The sequence below is a fragment of the Dermacentor albipictus genome, chromosome 10, assembly GCF_038994185.2.
Source record: "Dermacentor albipictus isolate Rhodes 1998 colony chromosome 10, USDA_Dalb.pri_finalv2, whole genome shotgun sequence".
Lineage (NCBI taxonomy): Eukaryota > Metazoa > Arthropoda > Arachnida > Ixodida > Ixodidae > Dermacentor > Dermacentor albipictus.
In genome coordinates this window covers 62,425,183-62,452,594 of record NC_091830.1, presented here as the reverse complement: position 1 = coordinate 62,452,594, position 27,412 = coordinate 62,425,183, and the positions used below count along the sequence as shown (strand labels likewise).

Sequence of the window (27,412 nt, the reverse complement as noted above, 5' to 3'; positions counted from 1 at the left end):
ACGGAGACGTGCGGACATCATAACCGTCCTGTTTTGATCATCACTTGCGGCGAGAGGCCTAGACGAAGGTAACTGGCCAGCAAGCGGCTAGTACGTTCAAAACAAATAAGAAGGAATGTGGAAACACAAGCACACCTGACCCTAGCAAGACGGCAAAGTCCTCTGTGGGTGAGTCGCTTGTTCGATCTGCTTCAGCAAAAAGTGTCCAAGTTCCTCAGCGACCAGATCACAGCCAGACTCGACGACATGGAGCACATTCCCTTGCCTCAAAAGAGGTGAGGAAACCTGCTGCAGTGGCCAAGAGTGGGTCCCAGTCTGCATCTTTTGTTGAAGTTGTGAGGCAGTGCGTACAGCAAAATAAGGAGCTCGAAAATCGGGATCTATCCGACCTTCTGCGAGTTTTGTTTGAAGTCCTGCGTTCATATGTTCAAGTGATGCAGACTGGCACCCTAAAGAACTTTCTACAGCTCGTTCTTTCCTTTGAGTCCATGATTACTGCCTTCGCAGCGAACTTTACCCTATATTATGGCTAGTTTTCTTCAACCTCGTGCAACTAAAAATCACCGAAAAGTGACGTTTATTATGCAATGGAACTGCGCTGGGATTATAAGTCGATTAACATAACTGAAGTTATTTTTGAAAGAAACTTGTGTTCCAGTAATGGCCCTCTCGGGGGCTGGCCTACAAAGCGGGAGATCTTTGACTGGATATGTCGCCCACAAGAATTGCAGCATAAAGTCATTTCCCGCATGAAGTGCCGCCCTTTACATACGAAGAGAGATTCCTCATGAGGCTTTGAACGTCACCGATCTTTGCGCCGATACTATTGAGGTAGCGGCTGTGAGGATACGGCTCGGCTTCCGAACTCTATCTGTTGCATCCTATACGTGTCTCCGCGGAAGAAGGTAGCAATGGATTTGTTTCTCCAGCAGCTTTGTGACCATTGCCCAGCGCCCTGAATTATCTGCGGCGACTTCAACGCCCATCACTATGTTTGGGGTGACAGGAACACAGATTCCTGCGAACGCAAACTTGTAGAAGTTATCGACAGTTTGGACGCTTGCGTGGCCAATGACGGAAGTCCCACTTTCTTCCGGCCTCCAGCCTCAGCAACATATATAGACCTAACCTTGCATTCACCTGGCGTCCGTGTGAAGTGGTCAACTGCTCCTGACCGCATGGGAAGTGATCACTATCCAATTTTACGGTTTACTGCCGACTTCCATATGCGCGGCTCTAAAATTAGCCATGTTGTTAATTGGGACAAATACAGGGAGAAACTTGCCTGTGTTTCTGGTGATGTGATAGACAAAATGATTTCTGGTAAGATGGCTGCCACCACGGCGGTGAAGCTGCCTAATCATTTTCCGACTCCGGATTTAAAACTCGGGAACCTTTGACAACTGATGCGGAAGAAAGACGACAGATCCTTGAAGACGACCTTCAATAGGCTTAACTCTGCCATTCGACGACATACGAACAAGCTCTGTAGGACGCAGTGGGTGTCCCGCTGTGCCAGCTTGACTGTTTTCTCACCAATGACGAGAATTTGGCGAGTCATTGGCAGTCTTGCTGGTGATTCTCGTCCTAGTAAGCCTTTTGAAGCGCTTGCACTGCGTAAGCAGAAACCTCTCGCGTGCTTGGCAGAGGAATTTGCAGATGAATTTGCAGATGTAAGTTCAGGAATTCATCCCTGCGCTCTGCCTGAAACATCTACGTCTGTTATTGACGCCCCGTTCACACTTCGAGAGCTACAGACAGCACTCAGCAGCCTGCGGCGTCGATGTGCACCAGGTCCTGAGAGCATTACCAACCAGATGATGCAGAACCTACCTCTGGAACACCGGAAGATGCTCCTGAGCTATCGCAATCAAGTGTGGGAGACTAGCGACGTTCCTCCTTCATGGAAGGTGGCTTGTGTTGTCCCCGTGCTGAAGCCCGGCAAAGAAATTACAGACTTGGCCTCGTATCGTCCTGTATCAATGACGTCGAGTGTGGCTAAGCTCATGGAGAAGCTGACAAGTAAGCGTTTCTCTTGGTGGCTCGAAGATAGAAGGGCTCTGCCAATATGCATGACTGGATTCCGCACAGGTTTAAGCGCGCAAGATAGCGTCTTGGACTTGATAAGCCACGTTAAACATCATAGAGCTTTCGGCCTTACAACGTTATCTATTTTCCTGGACGTATCAAAGGCTTATGTTAGCGTCCTTCAGAGCTCAATACTAAACAGTTTGCAGGCCATAGGCGTACAGGGCTACCTTCTGTGATTCATTCGCTCATTCATCAGTCATCGTAAAATTCAAGTGCTGTTGGGAAATACCATAAGCACCGAAAGGGCGGTATCGCGAGTTGTACCTCATAGAAGTGTTCTTTCCCCAACACTCTTTAATGTTGTAATGGCTGTTCTTCCCGTTGCAGTACAAAAACATTGCAGGCATGCCCATATGTCGATATATGCGGACGATATTTGTCTTTGGTTAACTGGATATCAACACAATCGTTTAGCTCTGATAGCTCGACAGGCATTACTTTCAGTTCCCAATTACCTTCAAGGTGCTGGGTTGACTCCCTCGGTAGAAAAATCTGACTTCATCACATTTTCAGGTAAAAGATGACGGTATGCGCGGCTGAAGATAGACCTTGATCAATCTTGCCTTCGTCAATTGAAGCACAAGCGCTTTTTGGGCGTCATTATTGACTACCGGCTACAGTGGCGACGAGCTGTGGACTCGATTGTGACATCACTATCTTCGCGTCTCAATGTGATCCATAGAGTTGCAAGTGAGCAATGGAGAAATCACCCTTCTTCAATGATCAGGCTACACGATGCACTGGTGACGAGTCGAATAATGTACCAGCTCCCTTTAATTTCTCCCTCGCTATCACAGCTAGAACGACTTGAGGTTTTGCACAGAAAGGGCCTAATGAGGGCTCTTGGCGTTCCTCAGACTGCTCCTAAGAATGAAGTACTTTATGAAGACCTCTTACCCTAGTCGCTTCACAAAGGTTATCGATGCCAATTGGCCGCCTCAAACAGACGGTAGCCGGGCGAGCCCTTCTACAGCGCCTTCAAAAGAGATCTGAGTCCCGAGCGTACTTGGCCCCTAATACTCTTGGGTACCTAGGTCTTGACGCTAGAGTTCGAACTAAGAGGTTGAAACCACCTTGGTCATTCGCGAGCCTCGATTGTTCGTTGACAATTTTTCACGTTCGCACTAAGCGGAGTTCTCCTTTGGCGGCAACGCGTTCGCTCGTACTGTAACATCTTGAGACTGAATATGCACGTCATCTTCAAATTTTTACTGATGGCTTTGTGGACAAGGTCAGAGGATCTAGTGCAGCTGATTTTCACATTCCCTCTTTGAGGTATGATTGGTCTGTTCGCTTCACTGCAGTCGTGTCCTCCACAACGGCCGAAAGCATCCCCATTGAGGCAGCTCGAAAGGAGCTATGGTTTTGTACGCCTCAACCTGTTGCCATTCTTACAGACTCAAAATCTGCCCTTCAAAGGTTAAAGCGCGGATTCCCTACTGATGCGTTATGTCTTAGCTCCCTACGCTCGGTGTACAATCTCCATATCAAAGGCTTCTCCATATGTTCCCAATGGGTGCCCTGGCACATAGGTATCATAGATACCGAGATGGCGGACAGCCTCGCCCATTGAGCGCTGCCTGGGGACCCATTGAGAAAAGTGCCTCAAGAGGACAACAAACCCTTCAGAGAAGTGGTGTTGTGCCACTTCAGTTTTCGTGAAGCTCACCTCACAAGCCATGTGTGACCAAGGGTATCAAAAGAAACCAAGCCACTTTACTGCTCAGAATTCGCAGGGACTCCGCTCGTACCCCTGCGTGGATGTATAAGTCTGGCCTGCCGTTGTCTCCATTATTTTCAATGTGTGGTGTGTGCGGTGACATAGAACATTACCTTATGTGCTGTACTCCGCATAACGCGGAAAGGAGTGTGTTATTCGGGTCCCTCAATAAGATAGGAATACCCCACAGTTCTCTTCAGGACATTGTCTTCCCGCGCGGGAACTAGTTGTGTAGGAAGGAGGTTTCTCGCCTTCTTTTAAAATACCTGCAGGACACGGGACTTGGCCTCCACATGGTGACCTTAGGAGTGACTATTTGTAATTGTCAGGTCTATGTATGATTTCGCCAATTTATTTATTTTAAGTGTCGCTTTGGTGGAGCAATTGTCGGCACCGACTGCAAGGCTAATGCCACCAGTAGCCTACAACCCCTCAACTCAAATCAACTCGTCACATTGCATGGCACGAGTCCGCGAAAGCGCATGCGTGCGATCTTGCTTTGCGCCAATGACGTAGCAACGAAATGGGCAAACTCACGGAATTTAATTAAGCGCTTCACGAAGTCTTCACTACACATAGATTCCAACATGTGCGTTAGGTCCGTGCAATTTTCTCCCCTTGAAAACAAGGAAACAGCTTTGCCAAGTGTCATATTGAACGATCTGGACCATGACCTCCGTTCTTGCAGCGAAATTCTAGCAAGGATGGAGGAGTGGTAAACGCAAAGTGTTTCTTTTTCACTATGCTAAAAGAAAAAGGCAGGCACAATCATCAATATCATTACATCATTACCATCATCATATCACGTTTTCATCATCGCACACTATTTGCTTCAACGTCTACCGTAACGTGAAAAGAAAGCTTCGAGAGAGAGAGAGAGAGAGAGAGAGAGAGCCGTTTAATGAGAGGCAGAGATTTTAGCCGATGCATACAGGCATCGCTGACATGCTATATACTCTGCGTGGGGAAGTGAATTCTACCTAATTCACCACAAGCGTGAGATTTCCGAATTTATTGCAACCAGTCTTTAACAATGTGTGGGATCGGGCTAGTTGATAATCCATATAAAAAACATAGCGCAATGGCGGACCGATGAAAAAAAAAAAAGAAAGGAACGAACGAACACAAGCGCTGACTTCCAACTGAGGGTTTATTGAAAAGCGCAGCGAATCTGTAACGCCCATATCTTGCTACAGGCTTGTGCCGGCGCCAAAATATGGAGCAAGTTAGCGCGGTGGGGCTGTATCTTATGATTATAGGTCTACACGGCGTACTGTAACCGACCAGCCGCATGTGTCATTCACAGAAACGGCGAGAGAGCAGGAACTATCGACATAAATCACTGGTAGTGAAGAGACCACGTTGATCGTGATATGGTATTAATCGCCATGGTCATAGACTGCAGAGCTCAGTAGGTTAAGCTGTAGGTATTACCGGCCCCGGCTGCAAATAAACAAAAAGAGGGGGAGAGGAGTACTGTCTGTTATTTTGATACACTTATATATGGACGTCTGAGTGTTCACCACGGCTGTCTAGTCATCCATGACGGAATGTCTTGTGCACAAACTAGGAAACCATACCATTTGAAAACAAACGCACAACCGCAAACTTCCATTAGAATTTTATCGATCGGCAGGACGATATTCATCCAGAGGGTATGACGTGCTTCCGGTTATCGTCAAGAAAGGGCTTTTAACTAACAAGTGGACTGTAATTGACCCAGAGGGGGGGGGGGACAAAAATTCACCCACAATACTGGCTGGGAGAAGCCATTTATGGCCGCGGACCTTGCGATAGCTTTTAAGTATTTTTTTTCTGCGTGAACCCTGTCGATGCAGAACTCACACATTGTATTCTCAGGCGCTCAATTTCTGCAGCGTCAATTATCCGCCTTGTGCTCCGGTTTTGATGTTTGGAGATCACCAAACAAGCTTTAGAAGAAACGGGCTGACAACCGTAACCTCGGTAATTATTTCATAAGTTCCTTGCACTGTCCGTGCATAAGTTCCTTGTAACCGTGCTCGCGAAGCCAACCATTTGGACAACCCCCTGAGCTGCCACACGAAAAGGGCGTCGCATAGAAAACATTCTCCGCGCATGCCACATACGGGCTAAAAAAATCACCAAACGCTTCGTTTCTAAGGGTATTTCGCCATCGGTTGGTAGCCTGCGCTAATAATGTCCCGCACGACGATAGGCTGGAATTTGCTCTTGCGAGCAATCTCAGCTTGATATATTTCTTTTTGAAATACGGAGCACGCCTTTTTTGGTTTCCTTTCTTTCTTTGTCTTTCTTATTTTTTTGCACAATACCGAGCCCCTTCATCGTGAACGTTCTTTCGTACCTTACAAAAGAACGTGGTACCACTAAAGTGGCACTAGCTTAGTAGCTCAGTATGGTTGCCCTTAGTAGCTTAGTAGTAGCTTAGTAATTACTAAGGCCACTAAGTGGCCTTAGTAGCGATGGGGTTGAGCCGCTAAACACGAGGGCGCGGGATCATTTTCCGGGTGCGGTGGCCGCGCGTCACGTGATGCAGGCAAAATACAACGACGCCCGTTTACCGGGCATTGACTGCGCATTAAATAACCTCAAGTGGTCAAAATTATTCCGGAGATCCCCCCCGCCCACTACGGCGTGCCTCACCATAATATTGTTACGGGGATGCTGGGAGCACAGAAAGACTGTATTTACGATATACACACAAGATGAGTCAGAGTATAGTTAAGATGGCTGACCAACAACAACGCGCAGCAGCCAGCGCCTCGCGATCTTCTTCTGCCTCCCTCTTTTTTCATCTTTCCGTAACAATATCATGGTTTCGGCACGTAAAACCCACAGAATATTATTATTATTATTTAGAGACGCACGCAAAACGAGCAAACGACCCATTCGAAACGTGGGAGGCCAAGCTAACCCTCGGGGACCTGAAAGACCAACGACAATTACTCGTCGCCAGGGCCAAGAGGGCAGTCGAAGCCAGAGGGTTCCTGGACTAAGGAGCCCTCCCACCTTAGGGTGATACCCATCCTCGCTCGGGACACTGTTTCGTACAATAAACGTTTCTTTCTCTATCTATTCTTATTAATGTCTAAAGCGCTGAAATAAAACGAACACCTTTACTCCGACGCACTCGCCGATCTTTTCAGGTTTGCTATTTCCGACATTTTCCGCAATGATTTCGAGGCGTTCAAATAAAGAAACTCAGCCTCCCGAAGCCGGTAGATGATCAGCTTTCTCTCTTAAGTGCAACAAATTTCATTCAGATCGGCTCAACTCGCATTATACAATGCGAGCATTTCTGCGTTTCACGTGTAACTTGAAGAGGGGAAATGCTTGTTTACCCGGAGGCAAAGCTTGCTCTTGAACACGGTTCTTTAGGATGCCCTGAGTAGAAAAAAAAAATAAATTGACGCGCATTTTTCTCCACCCCTATGCAGGATAGCAAGTCCGAAACATGCATATGGTTAACCTCCCTGTCTTTCTTATCTCTCTCTCTCCTCGATGGAGCCCAGTGAGCCGCACTTCAAAGAACCTCAAATTCTCAAGACCGATGCTGAGCCTTTCACTACGGCGTCTTTCGTAGCCCATGTGGGCGCTTTGGGAAGTAAAATACCATCATTCAATCACTATTGAAGAGGTGGTTTCCCCTGGGGATCAACTTTCCTTATTCAAATACGTGTAAAAACGCACGAATAGTCAAACGCTGATCCGACTTGAATAAAATCTGTTTCGTGTAAGAAAAAATTTGCTGAGGTATACCGACTGTAGGAAGCGGGAGTTTGATTTAGGGCATCATATTCTCTCGTAAACATTTTCTCATAAAGCCGGGAAACCGTGACGGCGCACCACTTGGGACTGTAATTTTGCGCACTGTGTTTTTTAAACATTGTTTTAATTTCTTTTGCAGCTTTTTTTTCATGATACGCGAAAGTTAGAACTATCCTGAGCGCCTCATGATCGAGCACAACATTCTTGCGCCCGCAGATGCTGACGCTTATCGCACCACGCTAGTTAGGTCCCGAAACCTCTCGAGTCATCCTGCATGGTGAAACATTGTAAGATGCGGCGATAAACGAATGCAGCCGTATATCTTTCAAAGGTTGCTTAGAGGCGCTTGAGTAGCGGCGAGCGCGCGCGCATCTATTTCATATTTCGCGTGTTTCCCGGGCTTTTGTTTTTTTTTTTGTCGTGGAAAAATCAACCAGGCACACTTCAGCACGAAATATATGCTCGATTAGGAGGTTAATTAGGGTGCCGTACGATTTTGTAAATGACATGTTTGCGATTCAAGCATTAATTAAAAAGCTCGGTAATTAAAAACAATGGTATAATTAATACTTCGTGATGAGAAAAATACTGGCTGTAAGTACACATGACTGCCGCTACTATGCAGCCGGTACAATTTCTCTAGAGCTCTGGTTTTTTTTTTTTGAAAGCTTGGTCCAAGTTAACTGGGACACACGGTATAATTGCCAAATGACAAGAGTTGTAAATTCAATTTCTCAGTTACTTAAATATTGCGATTTTCAAGGCTTTTTGTCTTGATATTTAAATTATCATGTCTTGTGAAATTTGCAAAGTCCCGAAATTTTCATTTTGACTTAGAGAGAACTTGCACGCGATAAATAAAGATCCACTCTCCAATGCCGGTAGATTTTGACTTCGTTTAGATACAACAAACATAATCAATATCAGTGCAGTGGTTGCCGAGAGAAAAAAAAGATTTCTCTCTTCATGTGTACTTAAACGGGAGCTGCTAAGGTGTAGTTTCCTTCTAAGAGTGCTGCAGACTGTATGCAACAACGCGATATGCAAATCAGGATTAGCATACCTGTTTAAGGCGAAGCACTTGCAGGCTTGTCCGTAGCAAGTTCCACCATATCCCGTATGCTGCATGCAGAACTGCTCGCACCTATGGTTGCCCGACAGGCAAGGCACTTCTCCTGCGGGTGCGTTAGAAGAGCACGTGCTACGCTGGTGTTCTGGCAACCCACTCAAACGAGGAAAGCGTTTCGAGCAAGAAATCGATGCTGACTAGCAAGCGGAATGAAAAAAATTAGTGCAATAATGGTTACAGCAAACGTTTAGAAGGAGAGTCGCACTAACTGGTGGTATACATTGCAGCATACTATACACTCATGTTGTAAAACATTGAAAGACAACTGCTCTACTAATGTTAGTATTCCTTTGACTTGTATACATTAACTTTTTGTGCGTTGTGATGCTCCTGAAAATTCCGTCAATGTTTTCGTTCACACTGTTGCTTTGGCTGTCGCGCTGCAATGCCGTTGTGGATGTACTACCTGTAAAAAACTCACTATTCTAAAGAAAATGACACGCGTACAGATGCATAGGAGTATATGTGTTCGAGTTGCATTGCTTCCTGATTGCGTCCCAGTGGGGATCGCATGATCGTGTCGACACGATACGATGAAGCATCCTGCTACAGTGTATAACCCTGCAGTGGACATAAATTAGGCTGATTATGATGAATACTGATCAAGCATTTCTCTAAGAACGGCCAGCGCTGTACCCGTTCGTCTATCCTTTCTCACTAAAGTAGCAACAACAGCCTATCTTCTTCAAATAAACAAGGACAACTAGCAGCACTAAACACATTGTTATAACTTATTAGGTTGGAAATACATGCTCGTCAAGAACCAACCGATCTTTCGGACTACGCGCCGGGCGCATAGGCTACTGTGACAGCTCTGACATTTCCCGAGGTCTCCTTGAAAGCGACTTTGACATGCCGAGTGGCCTTGCAGGACGTCACCGTAGATGTTTGCGTCGCGTTCGGTTATGCGAACTGCAGACCGCAAATGACGCGTCAGCCACAGTGCAATGTGTGCGATGACTTAACCCGTACGTTTTTATGCGTCTGCGCGTGCAATGCGGCCTCAAGCGTCATACTCTAAAATCAGCTTTAAGAGGAAGCTTTAGCTCGGGCCCAACTTCTACGCGGCCTATTCAAATACGCGTAAAACGCAAAAACGCTTTTCTGAGACAACCCCTAGACCGATTATAATGAAATTTGCTGCATTTGAGAGAGACCGTCAAATTCTAGTGACAGTTTGAAGCGGAATGTCGATTCAGGGGTTTAATTTTATTGAAAACATTTTTAAAATTCGAAAGCTCGAAAAAAATAGAAGCACGAATATACAAATCCGTCACCGTCAAGAATAGATGCAGCGGTTCTGTAAGCGGCATCCATTAGATCATTTAAAGCGAACAAATTCTGTATGTCAATTTATATATTACGCGAATTTGTTACGTTGTGTACTAGGGTTTCGCAAAAACTGTATTTGCACATTACCAAGTTTGTTCTTAGATTCGTATGTAAGATATCAATTTTGTCCGCTTTAGATGTCCTATGAGATGCAATTCGTATTATTGGGATACCATTTCTTATTGCTGAGATACGGAGTTGTACACCTGATAGTTTCGTTTTCTGAAAATTTGTGATTTTTGCCGATTTTTGATAAAAATTTGACGACCCAAATCAAAAGTTCGAAACTAACAGTCACTAGATTTTAGGTTTTTCGTTTAAATGCAACGAACCTCGTCAAGTTTGGCGCGGTAGTTGGCGAGAAAAACGAATTCTCCTTTTACGTGCATTTAGAAAAGAGCACCCGAGCTAAAGCTTCCTCTTAAGTTTCCCCACCACGTCCTTAGAGTGGCGCCATGTGCAGAATTTTGTCAAAAGTACACGGGCCGCGCTGCCTGCGACCGCGAGGCAGACTACAGGATGTTATCTGAGTTCCTGTGGTATGCAACGAATTTCAAAGCTATGGGAATCAAACTACCTTACACACTTGTAAAGCAGCGCCGCGAAGTTGAAACATACACAGGTGCGAAAGAGCTCAGGCGAAGTGCATCTAACACCTCTTTAGGACCCGCCGTGGTTGCTTAGTGGCTGTGGTGTTGGGCTGCTAAGCACGGGGTCGCGGGATTGAATCCCGGCCACGGTGGCCGCATTTCGATGGAGGCCAAATGCAAAAACGCCCTTGTCTCGTGTATTGGGGGCACTGTCGCCGATAACCCTAAATAAGCCTGACTCTGAATTGTGCGTATAGTTCGTCTTTAACGCGTAGGCTATACAGTAGTGGTAACCTCGGTCCCAGTATGGTTTGCTCACTTCGAACCGGTTCTCGATACCGTTGTACGAACTCCGGTAGAGAATAGGGCACTCTGTCCCAGGTCTCCGGCATTCCACAACGCAGGCCCATTCTTGGAATACAAATATTATGGCACAATCTCGACTTCGCGCTTTTCGCGAGACCTGGACGAGCCACCTTTTAACTTTTACTTTCCTGCGTTTTTATTCTAATCAGGTCAAGGTATAACGGTGGCGCGTCCATATATGTGATGAATATGACTGGCGAGCTTAGCGCAATTAGCGCTCTTCGTTTATGACAGTTCTGCAATAGTGATGACAATAAAGAGTTCTTGTGAGGGCAATGCTTCGGTAATATTTTGGTGATTGCTGGTTACCTGATTTGAAAAGTGGATCCCGATCTTTCCGTTCTTCCATTCAGCCGAGAGAGATGGCGTGTCGAATGTCTGCTGGAACAGCTTCGGCAAAATAATTGATGGATGCACAATTATTGTGGCTTTAAAAAAAACTTTGTGTTAATTCCGTCGCGGCCGGGTTAAGAGGAACGTTTTGTCAGTTACATTTTCAACACAGACAGAACGACTCATTACAGGAGGCATAATGGCGTATTCCCAGTATGAAAATTCTGGCAGTGAAGCACTTCGGTTGTCTGAAATATTGCGTGAACAAAACGATATTAAGTACGGATCCGCATATTTCGCGAGGGATGGCACTGCCAGAGCTGTCGATGAGTGCTGTCGTTCGCAGAATTTACAGAGCGCCAGAATCTTGGCGGATCGGATATGAGCATGCTTGTTATGGTATTTTGCAGATAATTTCCATACCTTAGGTAAGGCCATGTAATTTTCGGAAGCCTCTTTATACGATACTCAGCTCATGTCACTAGGACGTACCCGGGCTTAATAGTAACATTATACTAAGGTGTATTGCCAAATAACATTATTCGGTGAGCCGGGATGTATTTGTTGATTAATTCAGCGACTTTAGCTACAGACCTACTCCCTTTAGATTGAACACTCAGTTCATCGAAGTGGTAAAAAATGCGTACGAGTGTGCCGAACTCACACCTGATTGCCTCAAAGTTTGAGTACTTGCAGTCTCTAAACAACTTTTTTTATTGCAGTTTTAGGACGCGCCAGGTAAGCCAAGTAAGTCACGTTCAGATGGTAGCAGCACATCAAAGTTTTTTGACCCGGTTGAAGTTTTCTATTAGGATGCCGGAATAGCTCAGTGTGCGAAAATGCGAAGACCAGTCTAAAAAAATCTTGCGCTAGTGTGTTATAGTGGTAAGGTAATGGTCATTCCGAAAACCAGGCTATGTTGGCGGATTTAAATTTAAATTTTAAGTTTCTGTCTGGTATGACACCCAAATACATGCAGTCATCGCTAGTGGACTCTATATTGTGGCGAACAAATGGAAGGAACAGGAATGATTGACCAATAATGCGATGTAAAGACAATGAATTTTGTTTTAGCTGGATTAAGTTTTAATCTGTTTAATTTACACCAGTGCAATATGTTGAGGAGGTCTTCACTAAGTTTATCTTCTAGGCAGTTCCCGCTTTTATCAGAGTAAATATTCTAGTATCGTCAGCGTACAGCAAGGAATAACGGTGCGTCATGAAATCAGGTAGGTTGTTATAACCTAAAAAAAAAATCACCGCCCGAGCACTCCGTGCAAATGGTTAACCAGTGAAGCCGAAACGTGCGGCTCCGGTGCTTATCACTGGGTTAACCCCGACGGTTCATTGAATGTCGGCTTGTTAGGCTGCCTGATCCTCGGTACGCAGTTGCTGCTTGCTATCGGCTGCATACGCCAGTTCTTGTGCCCGCGCCGGAGCATCGGCACGGGGGAGACACGCTCGTTCCCGCTCCTGCCCTCGGTGTAGCTGATCGAAAGCTGTCTGCTCCTTAGGATTATGTGTGACGTGTGGCGTGACCACTGAGGAGCCGGAGAGAAACGGCTGCGCGCGCTCCTCTACGACGTCACTACCGACGTCACTACTGGTGCAGCCAATCGCGCCCCCCTCTTTCTTTTCAAATCTTTTCGCGCATGCACACGGGGTTGCGCTGGAGTTCTCGGTGTACCTGCGACAAACGGGCGGACAGACGTATGTATCGGTTGGCCATATGCAGCTCCCCTGTAAAACAACAGGGGGCGCAAGATGGGGCTTTGCTGCACCTCTATATTAGTCGTTTTTTTCTTTATTTTTTTTCTTGCTTTGAGTACACTTCTGTATACCACCGTGACGACGCCTACGTTGAGCTACTAGGGCTAACGTCCCTTGAAAGACCAAGCTGCTGCCTTCCAGCTACCCCATGCATTGCACTCCAAACTCCTTGTCGCCATCTTAACTCCTTCGAAATTACCCGATGCATTGCTGCTATGCTACTCAAGTCATTGTTTCAACTGATATCTTTTTGCATCTTTTTATTTACTCGCGCGTTAACCGGCTCTTCTAAAGCTGCAAACTCTTGCTGCCAATCGCACCCATGAATGCTCCCTAACCTCTAGTTCACCCAGCAATTGTATTTTTCACTCGTTTTGTGAATCTCTACCCAAGAACGTGTGCTGGTTTAGGAGCTCTTACGAAAGAGAAATCTTAAGCACGATGTAGGTCGTCGGACCGTGTATTTTGGATTTCTGACCCTATGACGTGTTTCTTTCACATTCGTACATATTTTTCATATTGTTGTTTCCGTTATGAGAAACGGAGTAGCCGTCACCATTATCAGGTGGCTACGTCTTTTTCTTTTATTTTCATTTGAAGAAAAGAAAATGGTCGTCGGAGTGGTATAACCTCTTCATCTTCATCTCAATACCGAGCCGAAAACTACTATGAATTTCGATTAGCAGAAGCTGTTGTGTTGCCTTGAAGCAGTTACGTTCAATAATTAGAAGCAGTCATCACTAAAAAAAAACTTCATACAAGGCAAAAAATCAAAGATGAGGATACACAGTCTGAATACTGGTTTTTGCTAATCAATTCTGCATTTCAAAGAAATGTATTTTTTGTTTGTGTGATGAAAAGTGGCACGTCAAGAAAAGTATTAGCATTGCACATCTTGCGAGCACAGGAAATATAGCAACATCTATGAGAATGCCAACAAGGGAAGACAAAGCTCCGTAACACCGACAAGAGGATTTTCTTGAATATTGCTCTCTATATTGTAGGTCATTATAGCAAAGGTTTTCGGCATTATAATATATCTTCACTTGCTAAGTGACTGCCCATGTATTCAACCAAAACTTTAAAATTCATTTGATCTACATAATATGAACATTTAGAAATACCACCCGGCAGTGCCCTTCCACAAAGAAAGCCCCATTCCTTGCTCGCTTTCTAGTGCTTAGTTGCACTCTTTTCTATGCTCTGCTGTTTGTAGTCCTTAATTCTGAGTGCGCAAAACCTGGAGCTCATGATTATTACGTCGTATTTTCAGCCTGTAAAGGAACAGCTGCATGCAAATGGGGTCTTATCAGCATTACTGTGACAATAGAGATATTTCTTTTCACATTGTTCTAAGTAGTTCTATCAAAACATAATCACAAATTATAAAATGAATGTACAAGAAGCTTTGCTTAAAGGGAAGCTGAAGAATCTTTCGAATTCAATGAGACGCTCATATACGGATGCGGGAACCTTATAAACCATGTAGGTAAAATTTGGGGTTTTTTTTTTTCAACTAAGAGCGACGTAATCGTCGGTTGAAATTGCGCTGTAGCTCCGCCCCCCGTCGAATGCCGCGCGCTGCTGCAGACGCTGACGATGCGAGCGGAGACCGGAAACCGCGGTGTTGTGACGTCAACTCTAGTGTTTCGTTCCTTCGCAGCGTCCGCGACCCTGCCTGACCGCGCTTGTTTCTGCGCGCGCGCCATCGTAATCTGCTTCAATCGACCCTGCATTCCTTCTTTGGTGCGTCTGCGTGTTTGTAGAGTGGTTGTCAACGTGCATGGTAGTCAACGTGAGTGGTAATCAACGTGAGTGGTAATCAACGTGAGTGGTAGTCAACGTGGTAGTCAACAGATGAAGGTCACTACACGTACTGCATGAACGGGGAAGCTTTTCACGCGTTTAAGCCGTCTTTGTAGATTGCCGACAGCTTTGGACAGCGCACAAATGCCGACGATCGCATCCCCGCTTACGTTCCACGAGGAGGCATGCAGGAACAGAACACTACAGTTGTTTGACCGGAAACGAGCTCACCAGGTCGGCGAAAGATCGGCGAGATCACTAGATCGCTTTGAAAAAGCATACTCACCAAAGAGCATTTCCCACACGAGGAGATCCCAAGACTTTGCTTTCGTTCGCGTCGAAAGCACTGCTCGCACCAGCATCGTTTGCTTCTTCGAGAGGCCGGCTCTTCGCAATCGGCTCGTACATGTAGGGAGTAACGCCGAACTCCTCAGAAAAACGCAGTCTCTCTAAATTTTTCATTACCGTCTCAGAAAAACAGCACCAAACTACCTGGCACCACGCTTCATGTGTAGCGGCAGCGGTCGGTTACTAGAGTTGACGTCACGAGGCGTCCGACCAATCACAGGCGGAAACGAGACGCGCGAGCTGGGCGTGTCCGCTGCTGCACTTTTCGTCGAAATAAAATATATTTGCGCTTTCTTTCGCTCAATTTCGATACGATATTCAAATTCGGAGGGTTGAAAACCATTATGTACAGATGTTCACTCATTTTTTCTGGAAAACATTTCAGCTTCCCTTTAAGCCAAATTCTTGGTTGTGCGCACACTCCGGCTTAATCGATTGCATAGGAAAGTTTCCAATAGATAAGACGCATGTTTCAAGCTCAGTTTTCACACTACTCTTTGTGCGTGGCATTGCAGCTCGCATTGTACAGCCCCTGTTTGCTTTATTAAACGCTTGTTAGATGCGCTTCGTCTGTGCTCTTTTCATCCTGTGTATGTCTCGAATTCTCAGCGCTGCGTTACAAGTATGATATTCCATCTAGCCCCAACGCAAGCATTAGCCAATGTACCTTTCACACTCAGCATCTTCTAGAGGTCGGCAGCATGAGGAGTGCCACGAGCATCGCACCACACAGGTGAAGGCGCGGAGTAGCCCCGTATACTTCCGATAAAGGCTCTACGTAAACCTTCGATCGGAGCTGGTAGTTGTTCGTATACCCAACGAACAACTATTGGCCTCGAGCTCCACCACTGGAAAAGCTGGCGCCACCGTCGGCGTGACGTGCTAGGAGGGATCACGTGGACATAGCGGCCGCGTCGGCTGCTTCGGGCGCGCCGAAGCGAGCTGAAAACGAGTTTAAATTCCCTCGCACGCTGCGGTTTTCATTTAGTGGCGAAATTTTCCCGCTTCGAGTGTCTCCTTTACAACGCTTGAAAGCACTACAATAGGTAGTGGCTACCTTTGAAGGCGCGCGACATGGTAGGCTACTGCTCGGTGCCGCAGGGCCGGACGCACGTCACGGAGGCCGGTGTCAGCCTTATTCACACGTAGCTGCAGGACAAGAAACTGTGTGAAGCTTGGCTCGCGAAACATAAAACCGTCAAACAGTCATCGGCTACAACTCGGGTATGCAGCAAGCACAGACGCGGGAAAGATTTCTGCTACGGCGCCCGGTCTGCGATGTTCTGAAAACGCGCACTGAGACGCACGCCCGAGTCCGCTGCCCGACTAATGTCATGACGGTTTGGTCTATCAACTTGTCGATACTATAGATACTGGCAAGTTCAGTGGAGTGGAAAGGCAGCGGTAAGAAGCACATTTGAAGAAAGCATGGCATATGGTCATGTTTGTGTTATGAATTAATGCACTGGATTACAAAAAAGGAGCAGCGGGAAATTGCACGCTGAAAACGCCGATAAACATACAGTGCGACGCAACTCGAGAAATAGTATGGAATGGTCAAAGAATTTTGAAGAAAAAAAAAAGATTGAATCGTCGCGACGGCACATCACAGTCCCCGTAGGCGTCGAAGTCTCTACAATGAAATTATTTTTGAACAGCTCTGATAGCGCCTACGCAACAATGGTTGCTTGTATACTGTCAAATACTCATATTCTGCGGCCTAAAGCTCATGGCACGGTGCGAAAACGCACGCGCGGAGAAAGCGAAACAGTGCGCGGACAAGCATGCAGACGCGCAGTCGGTCGCTGCGAATCTGTGCGATCCCTGCATTGAGGCTTCATTCTATTACGCTCCATTTAGTTATACAAGCACTATAAGAACATATTTCATATAGTTTGCTCTCAGCGTTCACCTACCTTTTCACACAAGAAGCCGGTTCGGCAGACTCCATCGCGGCGACCGCGCGCAGTGGCGTTCACTGTACGTATTCGGTAAAGAGATAGCGACTGTAAACGATTGTGTGCTTTCAGTTTGCCCAAGATTATTATTTAGACAGTAAGAAACTTCTCTCGTTTTGAAAGTGCTTACAGAAATGTCCGGGAAAGCTCGCGCGTGGTGTTTTCAGTGAGCGCTGACAGCAAAAGCTATGAGGAGCGCGCCACGTGATCCCTCATACTACGCCAGCCAGGCGCTTCCGATAGAGGGCGACTCCGTAACTCCTCGCCGCCAATAGCTCCGTGCTTCTCAAACGATCCTTTAATCCAAGCTCTTCCTCCACACAACGGAGTATACAACCGAAGTGAACACAGCGCCGATCCTCGACTGAGTAAGGCGCTACGCTTCCCCAGAATTGCCGTGGAGCGTCAGTGAATTGGTTAGTGACCACTTTTGTGGAAGGATGGCGCTGCCATCCATTTTCTTGAGCAGGCTTGGTGACTATTTTTTCACCATCCCGTTTCAAAGGCGAGGCCAATAAATCATCGTTATCGTCATCGTCGTCAAGGATTTGCGCAGTGACATCCCTAGGTAAAGTCACACCTTCCAAAAGCGCTTGGATTTAAAGTGGACGGAAGCATGTACCGGTCAGCAGTCAAGAAAAGCTAGAGTCCTTTAGAGTAGTGGTGGAAAAAAAAAGCGGGGAAGATAGATACAACCGGATCCGTTACAGACATAGGTAGCGGTACATTGTAGACAGAGAAGTTCTGAGGAAGACAAAAAAAATTTATGAGATGTATGCAGAAGTGCTAGAACAAAAAACATGTACAGCATACCTGAATAACTCAACCAGGCTAGGGGCCTATCTGTCCCCGCCCCGTTTCAAAGGGGACGCCAACAGTTATTAGTCGTGACCATCATCGAGATTGAGTAGAGGGCTGAGTGCAGGTTACGTTCCAGAATACGGGGTTAGCCTTCCTCGTAGACACTGGCTTGTACCAGACACTTTAACGAGTCGTAACGGTGTGTGCTGTGCTTGTGTATGTTGTGTGCGTGTATATGTGTGAATGCCGAGATTTCATATGTCACAATCGACATCTAACATGCTACGCGTATGGTCAAGCCAAACCTCTTCAGCAGCCACTGAAGAGTGTTTCCGTGTCTCTGTTTAACCTGGTAACGGGCGTCTATCTTCAGGCATTCCGGTTGCTGCAATGAAGACACAGCGCCCATCCTCTGTGTGCTAGCTGCTCTCGACCCCCACGTTTTTCAGTCACAGTCAACCACATACAGTTGACTGGAATCCTCGGGAACTGTGGCCGCACACATCCTCAACATATCATCTTTGTGTCGTGGCCGAGTGTATCGCTGCATTTCCTTCAACATATAGGAAACTTGAATGTGGTTCTCAGTGTATGAGACGTCGTGCGGAGAATCACGCGAACTTCGCGGCACACGTGTCTCACAATTTACGCGCATGCGCTGTGCGCCTAACACCCGTCCGATCCTTGAGCGCGAAATCTACGTGCGTGAAAACGCAACCATTCACCGAACGATGTCCCCCCGTACCAACGACACCTTCCATTAAATTTTCCAACACTTCCAAGAGTCTTTGAAGTCATTGTCGTATGACAAATACCCACGCTGGCAAAATCACTCAGACTCAGAGCCACGTGTGGGTCAAAGTGAGTCCCTCTAAGTCAGAGTGGGTGCGAGTCTGAGGAAGTCGCAATGAGTCCAGGGTAGGCGGGATCGTGAGCCTAAATTAATCTAAAGGAGTACAGGCATACCTGGCACTGTTGGTCGGAGCGAGTTCCAATGAATCGGAGTCGATATGTCTCTGAGTGCGTTCAAATAACAATTTACATCACGTGTGATTTCAAGCACGTTTGAGTTCGTGAGCATTCACGAATTGTGATTGTGAGTGCACACGGTCCATGTTCCCGAGTTGTTCTGGCTCTTTGTATCCATGAACCGAAGTTGAGACGATGTTTCTGAAAGCCTGAATTAGTTCGGTGGGTTCATGAACTGAAGCGAGTCTGTGGGCCTGTACGTCGCAGCGAGCCTGCCTTAGCGCAACTTAAATTAGTCTAAGTGAATTTGGTGAGCTCTGTTTCCTGGTGGCTTTGTGACCGGACTGAGGAAAACCAGCACAAAAAGCAAATAGGCAATTGGGGCAGAGAAATGGAGAACCACGCCATTATGAAGATATGGAATGACGACAACGCAATCATGACAAAGGAAAGGCGACAACAGAATGATGGTGACAGCGGGAAGACGGCGGTGCTACAAAGGCGGTGTGATAAGGACAAGATGACCAGCGCAGTGACGGCGACAGAGTGAGGACAGTAGATCGACGACGACGGCATAAAAATGAAGGAATAATCAGAATGGAAAGAAGGCGATAAAATGACGACGACGGCGTATTTGTGCTGGACGTCGTGCAAGTCCACGCTTACGTGAATACGTCAGCTGTCGCCCAGAGACTCCTGGGTTCACGCTATATGTGAAAGGCAGGTTTGTACAATGTTCGGTACCGGCCCGTTGTGCAAGACAGTACCTACGTATAGATACTACCGCCGAGGTGCCGCACAACCCAGTAGCAGACAGCAATGGCAACAGCGGTAGCGACGCCGAATCCGAGAAGTTAGGCAAAGAAGTCTTCGCTATAACGTATTTTCACGCCTAGAACAAGTAGACGTACGAAACGACATAAAGGTTACAATAAAAGGTTCCAATTCGTCGCTGAACTTCTATCACTATTGCAGTGATTCAGCAAGCTTGGCGAATTGGTTTCCGCCAAAAATGAAAGTCGTCGTCATTATCATCATCAGCAGCAGCATCAGTATCATCAGTATCATCATCATCACCATCATCATCAGCCTATATTTATGTCCACTGCCGGGACGAAGGCCTCTACCAGTGATTTTCAATTAATCCTGTCTAACTGTATAGCCTGTGGGACTATATACTTGTCCAGGTGCAACCAAATTGGTAAGGCCCACTATGCGTCAACAAGGACACTCCCTCACCAGTATAGTACCGAATAATAAATTGGCCTCCCTAATGCAGTATTTGGCCACTACCCTACTCACGACTCTTGCAAAATGAAAGTATAGAGCGCAAAATGGGAACGCGGACGAGATAGAACGGACGACCACTCGTTCAGTCCTCTATCTTGTCCTCGTTCCCTGTTTTTAACTGTCTACTTTCATTATGATCCATCAGTATGTATCGAGCAAAAACTTTTCTCACTCCTTTCCTCGCTCATGCGGCCTCCAAAGCCAGGCTGTGGTCCGAGCTGCGGAGGGAATCCTGGGAACGTGTTGGACGGTGTGCACACGCACTGGTGGCCCCGACAGCGCCCCCCAGCGCCGTAGTACATCGAGCAGCTCGCCTGGCACTCGCCGTTGTTGCCGTACCAGCACGGGTCTGCGCTCGCGGGCAATTGTGTCCCAGTAAGCCACCTCGGCCAGGACCCCCAGAGACCCGCCCTCCATGCGCGCGTATTCGCTCAAGATGCACGTTGAAAGTGAGCCAAATATATTGTTTCAAACCACTAAAGGGGTATACATAACAATAAGCTGTGTATACACAGGCAAGGAGGATAGTCATTGTTATCCAGCCAGAAGAAATGTAGTAAGATTGCCGAGAACATGGACCAGTTATGAAAATCAAACTATGTACACCAGGTAATGCGATTAATTAATGCACCGGAATGCCCCTTCGAGTTTGACATTGCACCAGAAAACCAGGTTTGGATGATTGAGGATTTATGAACGCTAGAGAACATCCGTCAGAATTTATGTTGAATATTTACTATTCTTAGTATACCTAGGCATGGGTGCACTGTGATCTTTTTCTTCTTTACCACACTCTATCAAAAATTGGGTCTATTATTAGCCGTTTTTTGTCCGTGCCAAATATCACTTTCTTGTTTTCCATGTTGTTCAACGACGCGCCACATGTATTTGTTGAAAACTGCGGGTGAGTAGCCTCTTGGTTCTGTTCATTTTCTTGTGTATGTATGCAAGGTGTCCCGACTATCACGCACCAAGATTTAAAAACATGCGAGGGCCAAGTAGCTGGACAGAACCAAGGTAATACTGTTTGCCGTCGCTTGGAGACACTCAGATCAATTTTTTTTTATTCCACCTAATTACAAAATTAGTCTTAATTAATGCACCAACTTCTCGGGTATTATAACTACATGAAAAGTGTCAATGATAAAATTGCGGAGCAACATGAGAAACTCCCGATACAGCTTTCTGCTGCTCAATAAGCGCTCCATAAAAGTGTTTGCCCGAGCGTGAAAGAAGACACATTGTTTGATGATGTGAAATCGATGCACGCACGTCGCTGGGTGATCGGTTAGGCCGGACTGGTGTGGCATATCGCAAGCGATACGTCTGCAACACGAATCGCGTAAACCACTCCTTTTTCGGTCCAGAGGCATCCACATTGAAATCACCGACAACGACCACAGCGTTAGTGTCATCGCAGCTAACCTACGCAAAGTGGGTATCTATGGACATGAAAGAACACCGCGAATACACGGAAAATTTCCGCGTGACTGGAGCCACTCGAGGCACTTTGCGCGTATTGGTGGTGTTCTTTCACGTCCATAGATAGCCACTTTGCGTGGGTTAGCTGCGATGACACTAACGCTGTGGTCGTTGTCGGTGATTTCAATGTGGATACCTCTGGTCCGAAAAAGGAGTGGTTTACGCGTTTCGTGTTGCAGACGTATTGCTTGCGAAATGCCACACCAACCCGGCCGAACCGATCACCCAGCGGCATACGTGCATAGATTTCACATCATCAAACAATGTGTTTGCAGCTGCGAGTATGCCAATCAGTGTATATCATAGCCACCACAAAGGCATTGTGACCTTGGTTACTAAGGGAAAATGAGTGATGCCAATAAAGTCTTTACCACAAGTTTTCTTACCACGATGGTTACAGCTCCGTTGGTCATTCAATTTCGCAGGGCGGAAGAGGCTTGATTTCTTTTTTGTCTGCTCAAACTAAAAATGCTTGTTTTAACTCTGACGCCAACGACAACATAGAGGAAATTTCTTGTGCTTAATAAATGAACTAAAGAAACGATAAATTAATGGAAATTAAAGTGGATGAAGAAGCAACTTGCCGCAGGTGGGGAACGATCCCACAAACTTGGCATCGTTCCCCACCTGCGGCAAGTTGCTTTTTCATCCACTTTCATCGTTTCTTTAGTTCATCTATTAAGCACAAGTAATTTCTCCTATGTTGTCAATGGTGTCAGTGTTTGTTGGCTTCTTATGATATCACTAATAAAAATCGGGCCCCTTGGTTAACCCCCTTTCTTCTCGTTTAATATTAACCCAGGTGACATACACTTTTCTCCGATTCCTTTCTTTGTTGTACAAACTTTTTTTTTTTGTTATGATGTGACGCAGTAACTTCGTATCAACACATGCACGCGGCTTGTGGTAGTAGCATGGTATTATAGCGTGACTCACCTGATGTCCCTGCGTTCTGTCCTCGGACTACCGTGACAGCTGCGCAATAAAGGCGGTGGAGAAACAAAGTTAATTTATGCGTTAAGGTTTTACAGTCACCGTGATAATCATCAACCTATGTTTCTGTCCACTGCCGGACGAAGACCTCCCCTGGTGAACTCCAGTTAGCTCTTTCTTGTGCCAGCTGACACCATGTTATGCCTGGAAATTTTCTGATTTCCTCACAACGGCTGGTTCTGCGGTGTCCTCTATTGCGCTTACATTTCCTTTGAACTCATTTACAACTCTAGTGGACCGCCGGTTATCTACTCTATACGGGGCGATCATTTTTAAGTTATGTGGTATTTTGAAAAATCGCCTGTTGCAGATAACATATTTCCAGCCCCTGAGCTGCATTGTTCAGAGAGGCGGACATAAATTTCGCGAAATAGTGAAACATGTATTCAAACAATTAACAATAATTCTCTAATTAACACATTAATTATTATACCACACATACGGCGATTTACGAATTTTAGCCCGTCAGCTTGCAGGTCGTATCCTCCCGGAATGAATTTCCAGAATGACACCAGTTTGGAGACAAGCGCCATCAAACTCGCCGTAACACAGCAATTTTGTTCCACTCACTTTCTTTTAACAAAACGCTCTTTTATGTATTCAAGCACCAAACTAACTGGAACGCCCATGACTTTCATTCTGCATTTTGGGAAATATCTCGAAACTGGTGTAATCCTGGAAACTCATTTCGCGTGGATGCATGTGGAAACTCACCGGCTACAATTCGTAAATTGCAGTATGTGCCGTCAAGTGATTACGTGATAACTTAATTAGTGACATTTTGTTAATTAGTTGAGTATGCGTACCGATCTCTCGCACTAGCAGTGTACGTCTCTCCGAATAATCCAGCTCAAGCACGAGAATTACGCTACCTCCCACAGGCGGTATGTACAAATTTCCGTAAAACTCAAAAGGGATCGCCCCACGGCCTACCCTATCCCATCTCTCCATCTTATCATCAACTAGAATACCTGCATCCCTATTTTCTCCCTGATATCCACACCGCTGTCTTCCCTTGACGTAGTTTTTTTTTCGGCAAAAAGATCAGTAAACCTGTAAGAATAAAAACACAACACGTAGCATGCCGCCTCTTTTGCTACAGCGGAGACGCGCTGGAAACGTCGAAGGCTTCAGAGATTTCGAGACAAGATGGAATGATTGACAGTCATCGGATGCCCCTCGTAATACATCAAATATACGGAACACACAAAAAAGGCAGCGCTGTCAGTTATGACCGACTCTCACCACGCAAAGTCGCGGTTTCGATTACCGGCCACTTCGATTTAAGAGAGACTGTAAAAAGAAAAATGCAGATTCACTGTGATTTGTGTGCAGTTAAATAACCGCACTTGCTGGCCAATCTATTGGCACTTCTCCAGCACTGTCGAATTTGTTAGGCAGCGATTTTGGAGCGTTAAACTTTCGTTCCTGCGCATAGTAGAGGAAACGAAGCAAAGATGAAATTACCTGTTTTTTTTTTTTTTACTGAAAGGTGTTTAAATATATACGAGGTTTCAGTTTGTGATCAGCTTCACTTTTTTTTAAAGTAAGGGTCAGTGTAATTACAGACCCTAACTTCCGTGCTCTCAAAATACTGTATCACTTGACAGCTGCGGTTGAAACGACATTCCTCATCCGCCTGCCATTATCGAGATTATTGGAGCCAGCTATCATTCCCAAGGTTCTAAAAAAAAAAAAGAAGTTAAATTCTGGGATGTTTTTTTCATTAATTTTTTTTGGCATATTCCCGATTCACTTGTGAGACACACCGCAGTGGAGAACTCCCGATTGATTCTGACCAATTGGGCTTCTTAAACGAGCAGCTAAATCTAAGTGCACGAGCGTTCCCGCGTTTCGGCCCCATTGAAGTGCGGCCGCAGCGACGGTACCAACCCGCGACCTCTCTATAGCTTACCAGCGCAACCTCAGGGCCATTAAGCGACCGCGGCGGGTATCATTGCCAAGCCTAGATCTAGTAAACGTATACACACTGATTCCGAAGAAATGGGTCATGGGCTCGGCTCCCCTCAGTGGTACGTAGTGATAGCTTTCGTTTTCTTTTTTTTTCTATTTCAAGTATAGGAAGATCATCGCAAATTTACCCCAATTCATAATAACGCTTAGGTATAAACTAAACCAAAAAAAAGGCAGTTAATTTCCCCTACTCTTTGTTCCATGGCTTCATAGGCCTGCATTAAGGTACACGACTGCTCCATGAACCCCTCCGATGTTCCAAATCTTCCAGCTCCTTTTTTCTTTTTTTGTGCCGAATCTTTTAAGTTCTCGAGTCTCACCGAGTGCCCCCAGGAGAAATGGGTCATGGGCTCGGCTCCCCTCAGTGGTACGTAGTGATAGCTTTCGTTTTCTTTTTTTTTCTATTTTAAGTATAGGAAGATCATCGCAAATTTGCCCCAATTCATAATAACGCTTAGGTATAAACTAAACCAAAAAAAAGGCAGTTAATTTCCCCTACTCTTTGTTCCATGGCTTCATAGGCCTGCATTAAGGTATACGACTGCTCCATGAACCCCTCCGATATTCCAAATCTTCGAGCTCCTTTCTTTCTTTTTTTGTGCTAAATCTTTTAAGTTCGATGCCGTCGAGTCTCACCGAGTGTCGCCAGCAGCAGGAGAGCAGGAAGTCGTCCCAGCACCGGAACCAGCCGCTGTGGCCACCTCGTCTCCTTCGCCATTGTGAGCCGGACGCGGATGACAGCCGAGCGGTTTCCGGCTGTCCAGCTGACGCCAACGCGGGCCGCGGTCCTCCGGTCCCTTCCGTCACGAATCCCGCACGCGCAGGCGTCCGCCGTGCCTCAGCTAGCGGCGGTGGTGCGGCGCCGTAAATTTGTGGCCGCCTCTCTGCAATTTGCAAGCACGCGAAAGGCCTCACAGTCACGGCCGATCCGCCGTAACGCCACCGATTATATGCGTGTCTGCATCGTGCCCGTGTACAGTGAGAACGAGCTGGGTGTGGGGGTGGGACTGACGGAGGTGGGGGGGGGGGGTGATGTTGTCACAAGTTGTGTGTTTGCCTACGGGAGCGGCGACGACGCGAGAGACATTTCCATTCGCTGTGCGGACGTTAAGAAAGGAAACCTTGTTGCGGAGCACTCCGTCAAGATCGGTGCCTCCGTCGTGTGAGTCGCCCACCTGAAACACCTCGAGCTCGTTTGCATGTCAAAGCACTTCGAGTCGCCGTGGTCTTCGGCTATGTTGCGGCGCAGCGACGCTGCTGGTGTAGCCCCCGCGAAGCCGAGCACGTAGAGACCTGCATGCAAGCCTCTCGAGACAGCTAGGCTACGACGATACGCTTGGCGCCGGGGAAGCCGAGACGCTCGCCGGTGAGGGTTTTTGCTGAAAGGACGCCGTAAATTCTCAGCAGGAACCAGCAGCTTTCTCGACGGGACCAGGAACGGCTGGTTTTTTTCCAAGAGAAGCTCCAAGTGCTTTAAAGGCGACGGACAGAGAAAGGCGAGTTCTTGCGACCGCTTGGAAGTTTTTGAGAACCGTGCTGCTGCCGTCAGGTAGAAGCGTGTAAGCTCCGCGGCTACTGGCCCCTCGGCGTTTTTCTTTCTCTTCTTTTCCATCTTTCTTTGATTACAGCCTGCTAGAAATTCCAGCCGAGTACGTGTAGCGTGTAGCGTGTAGCCCAGAAGGACGACAGCGACACGAGGTGTATATAGAATGTTCTCCAAAGTGAGCGAATACAAAGTGCTGCAAGACAAACAAGTGTGAACGTCCGTGACAGTCATGCAGACCTTCCTGCCATCATTTATTTTTATCTCTGACGGCACGGGACACGAACTTCACGATAGTCTGCACTATATATGTGTCTTCACGCCCAATGAACGTTTTTTACTGCACTTCGTGACGACAAGTGAAAGTTTATCCAGACGTCGTATAGCCGTGGTACAGCAAACATGTCGTTGTGGATGACACAGACGCAACGGGAGAGGCCTTCGCGTAGGGTTGAGTTACGCGAAGGATCATTTTTCAGTGCAATGGCCGTACTCGTGCATCTAGAGAGTGACGCGAATATGCAACGAGAAGCTTTCCCGTTAAACTCGCTAAGCATTCCTATGCATGGCGTGGACTCTAACTAGCGTGGCCTCGTGGATAATATTTTCGGTGTATTCTGTACTGTTTGAGAGGCAGCTATTGTCACAGAAAAGCTGAGAGGTCGGCCTGCTACACAGCATTGGGGAAGGGAGACGGGAGTTAAAGGAGAGAGGGGGAGGGAGGTCTCGATGTTTATGATGAAGATGGCAGTGAGCGAATTCGAACGGCAAGGACTCTTCAATGTCTACAAGTTAAACTGCTCTCGTGTAAGAATTCGATGAAGAGCCTTTAAAACATTACGCCGACAAGAACACAGCTTCAGTCATGGTAGCAATAGAACCTTCCCAGACCAAGGCTGATTGGTAAACTTGAACAAATGCTGTGCCGATAATTGACATTGCAGGGCATATCATGAGCAGATGCACGAGGCGTGTTCCGTAGTATAGGATGCCTCGCATTCCTTGCAATGAGGATTCGCATGCACGACTATTCCGGTAGCCAGCCTGCACTATGTGAGATAAACAGCGCAAAAGACGTCAACAAAGAACTAGAAGATTACGACGCAAGTGCCGACTAGCAGTTAACGTTTTAGGCCGGAAATAACGGGT

At 46.5% G+C, this 27,412-nt stretch overlaps 1 protein-coding gene across 7 annotated transcripts in view; it reads right to left on the bottom strand.

The window, feature by feature from the left end:
* Nucleotides 1–27,412, bottom strand: part of LOC135917632 (uncharacterized) — a 39,044-nt gene that overhangs the window by 456 nt on the left and 11,176 nt on the right. For 3 of the 7 annotated variants that reach the window (XM_070528201.1, XM_070528200.1, XM_070528199.1), the window contains exons 2-6: nt 25,357–25,604; nt 22,690–22,728; nt 20,444–20,620; nt 8,643–8,754; nt 3,793–3,844 (exon numbers count right to left, since the gene is read on the bottom strand). In XM_070528201.1, coding sequence (XP_070384302.1) covers nt 3,808–3,844; nt 8,643–8,754; nt 20,444–20,620; nt 22,690–22,728; nt 25,357–25,438 — 447 coding nt within the window. In that variant the 5' untranslated portion in view covers nt 25,439–25,604 and the 3' untranslated portion in view covers nt 3,793–3,807. Of the gene's footprint in view, nt 1–3,792; nt 3,845–7,152; nt 7,196–8,642; nt 8,755–20,443; nt 20,621–22,689; nt 22,729–25,356; nt 25,605–25,841; nt 25,861–25,895; nt 26,101–27,412 lie in introns of those variants that run through there. The other 4 variants (XR_010569354.1, XM_065451202.1, XM_070528202.1 and 1 more) reach the window with 4 other exon arrangements.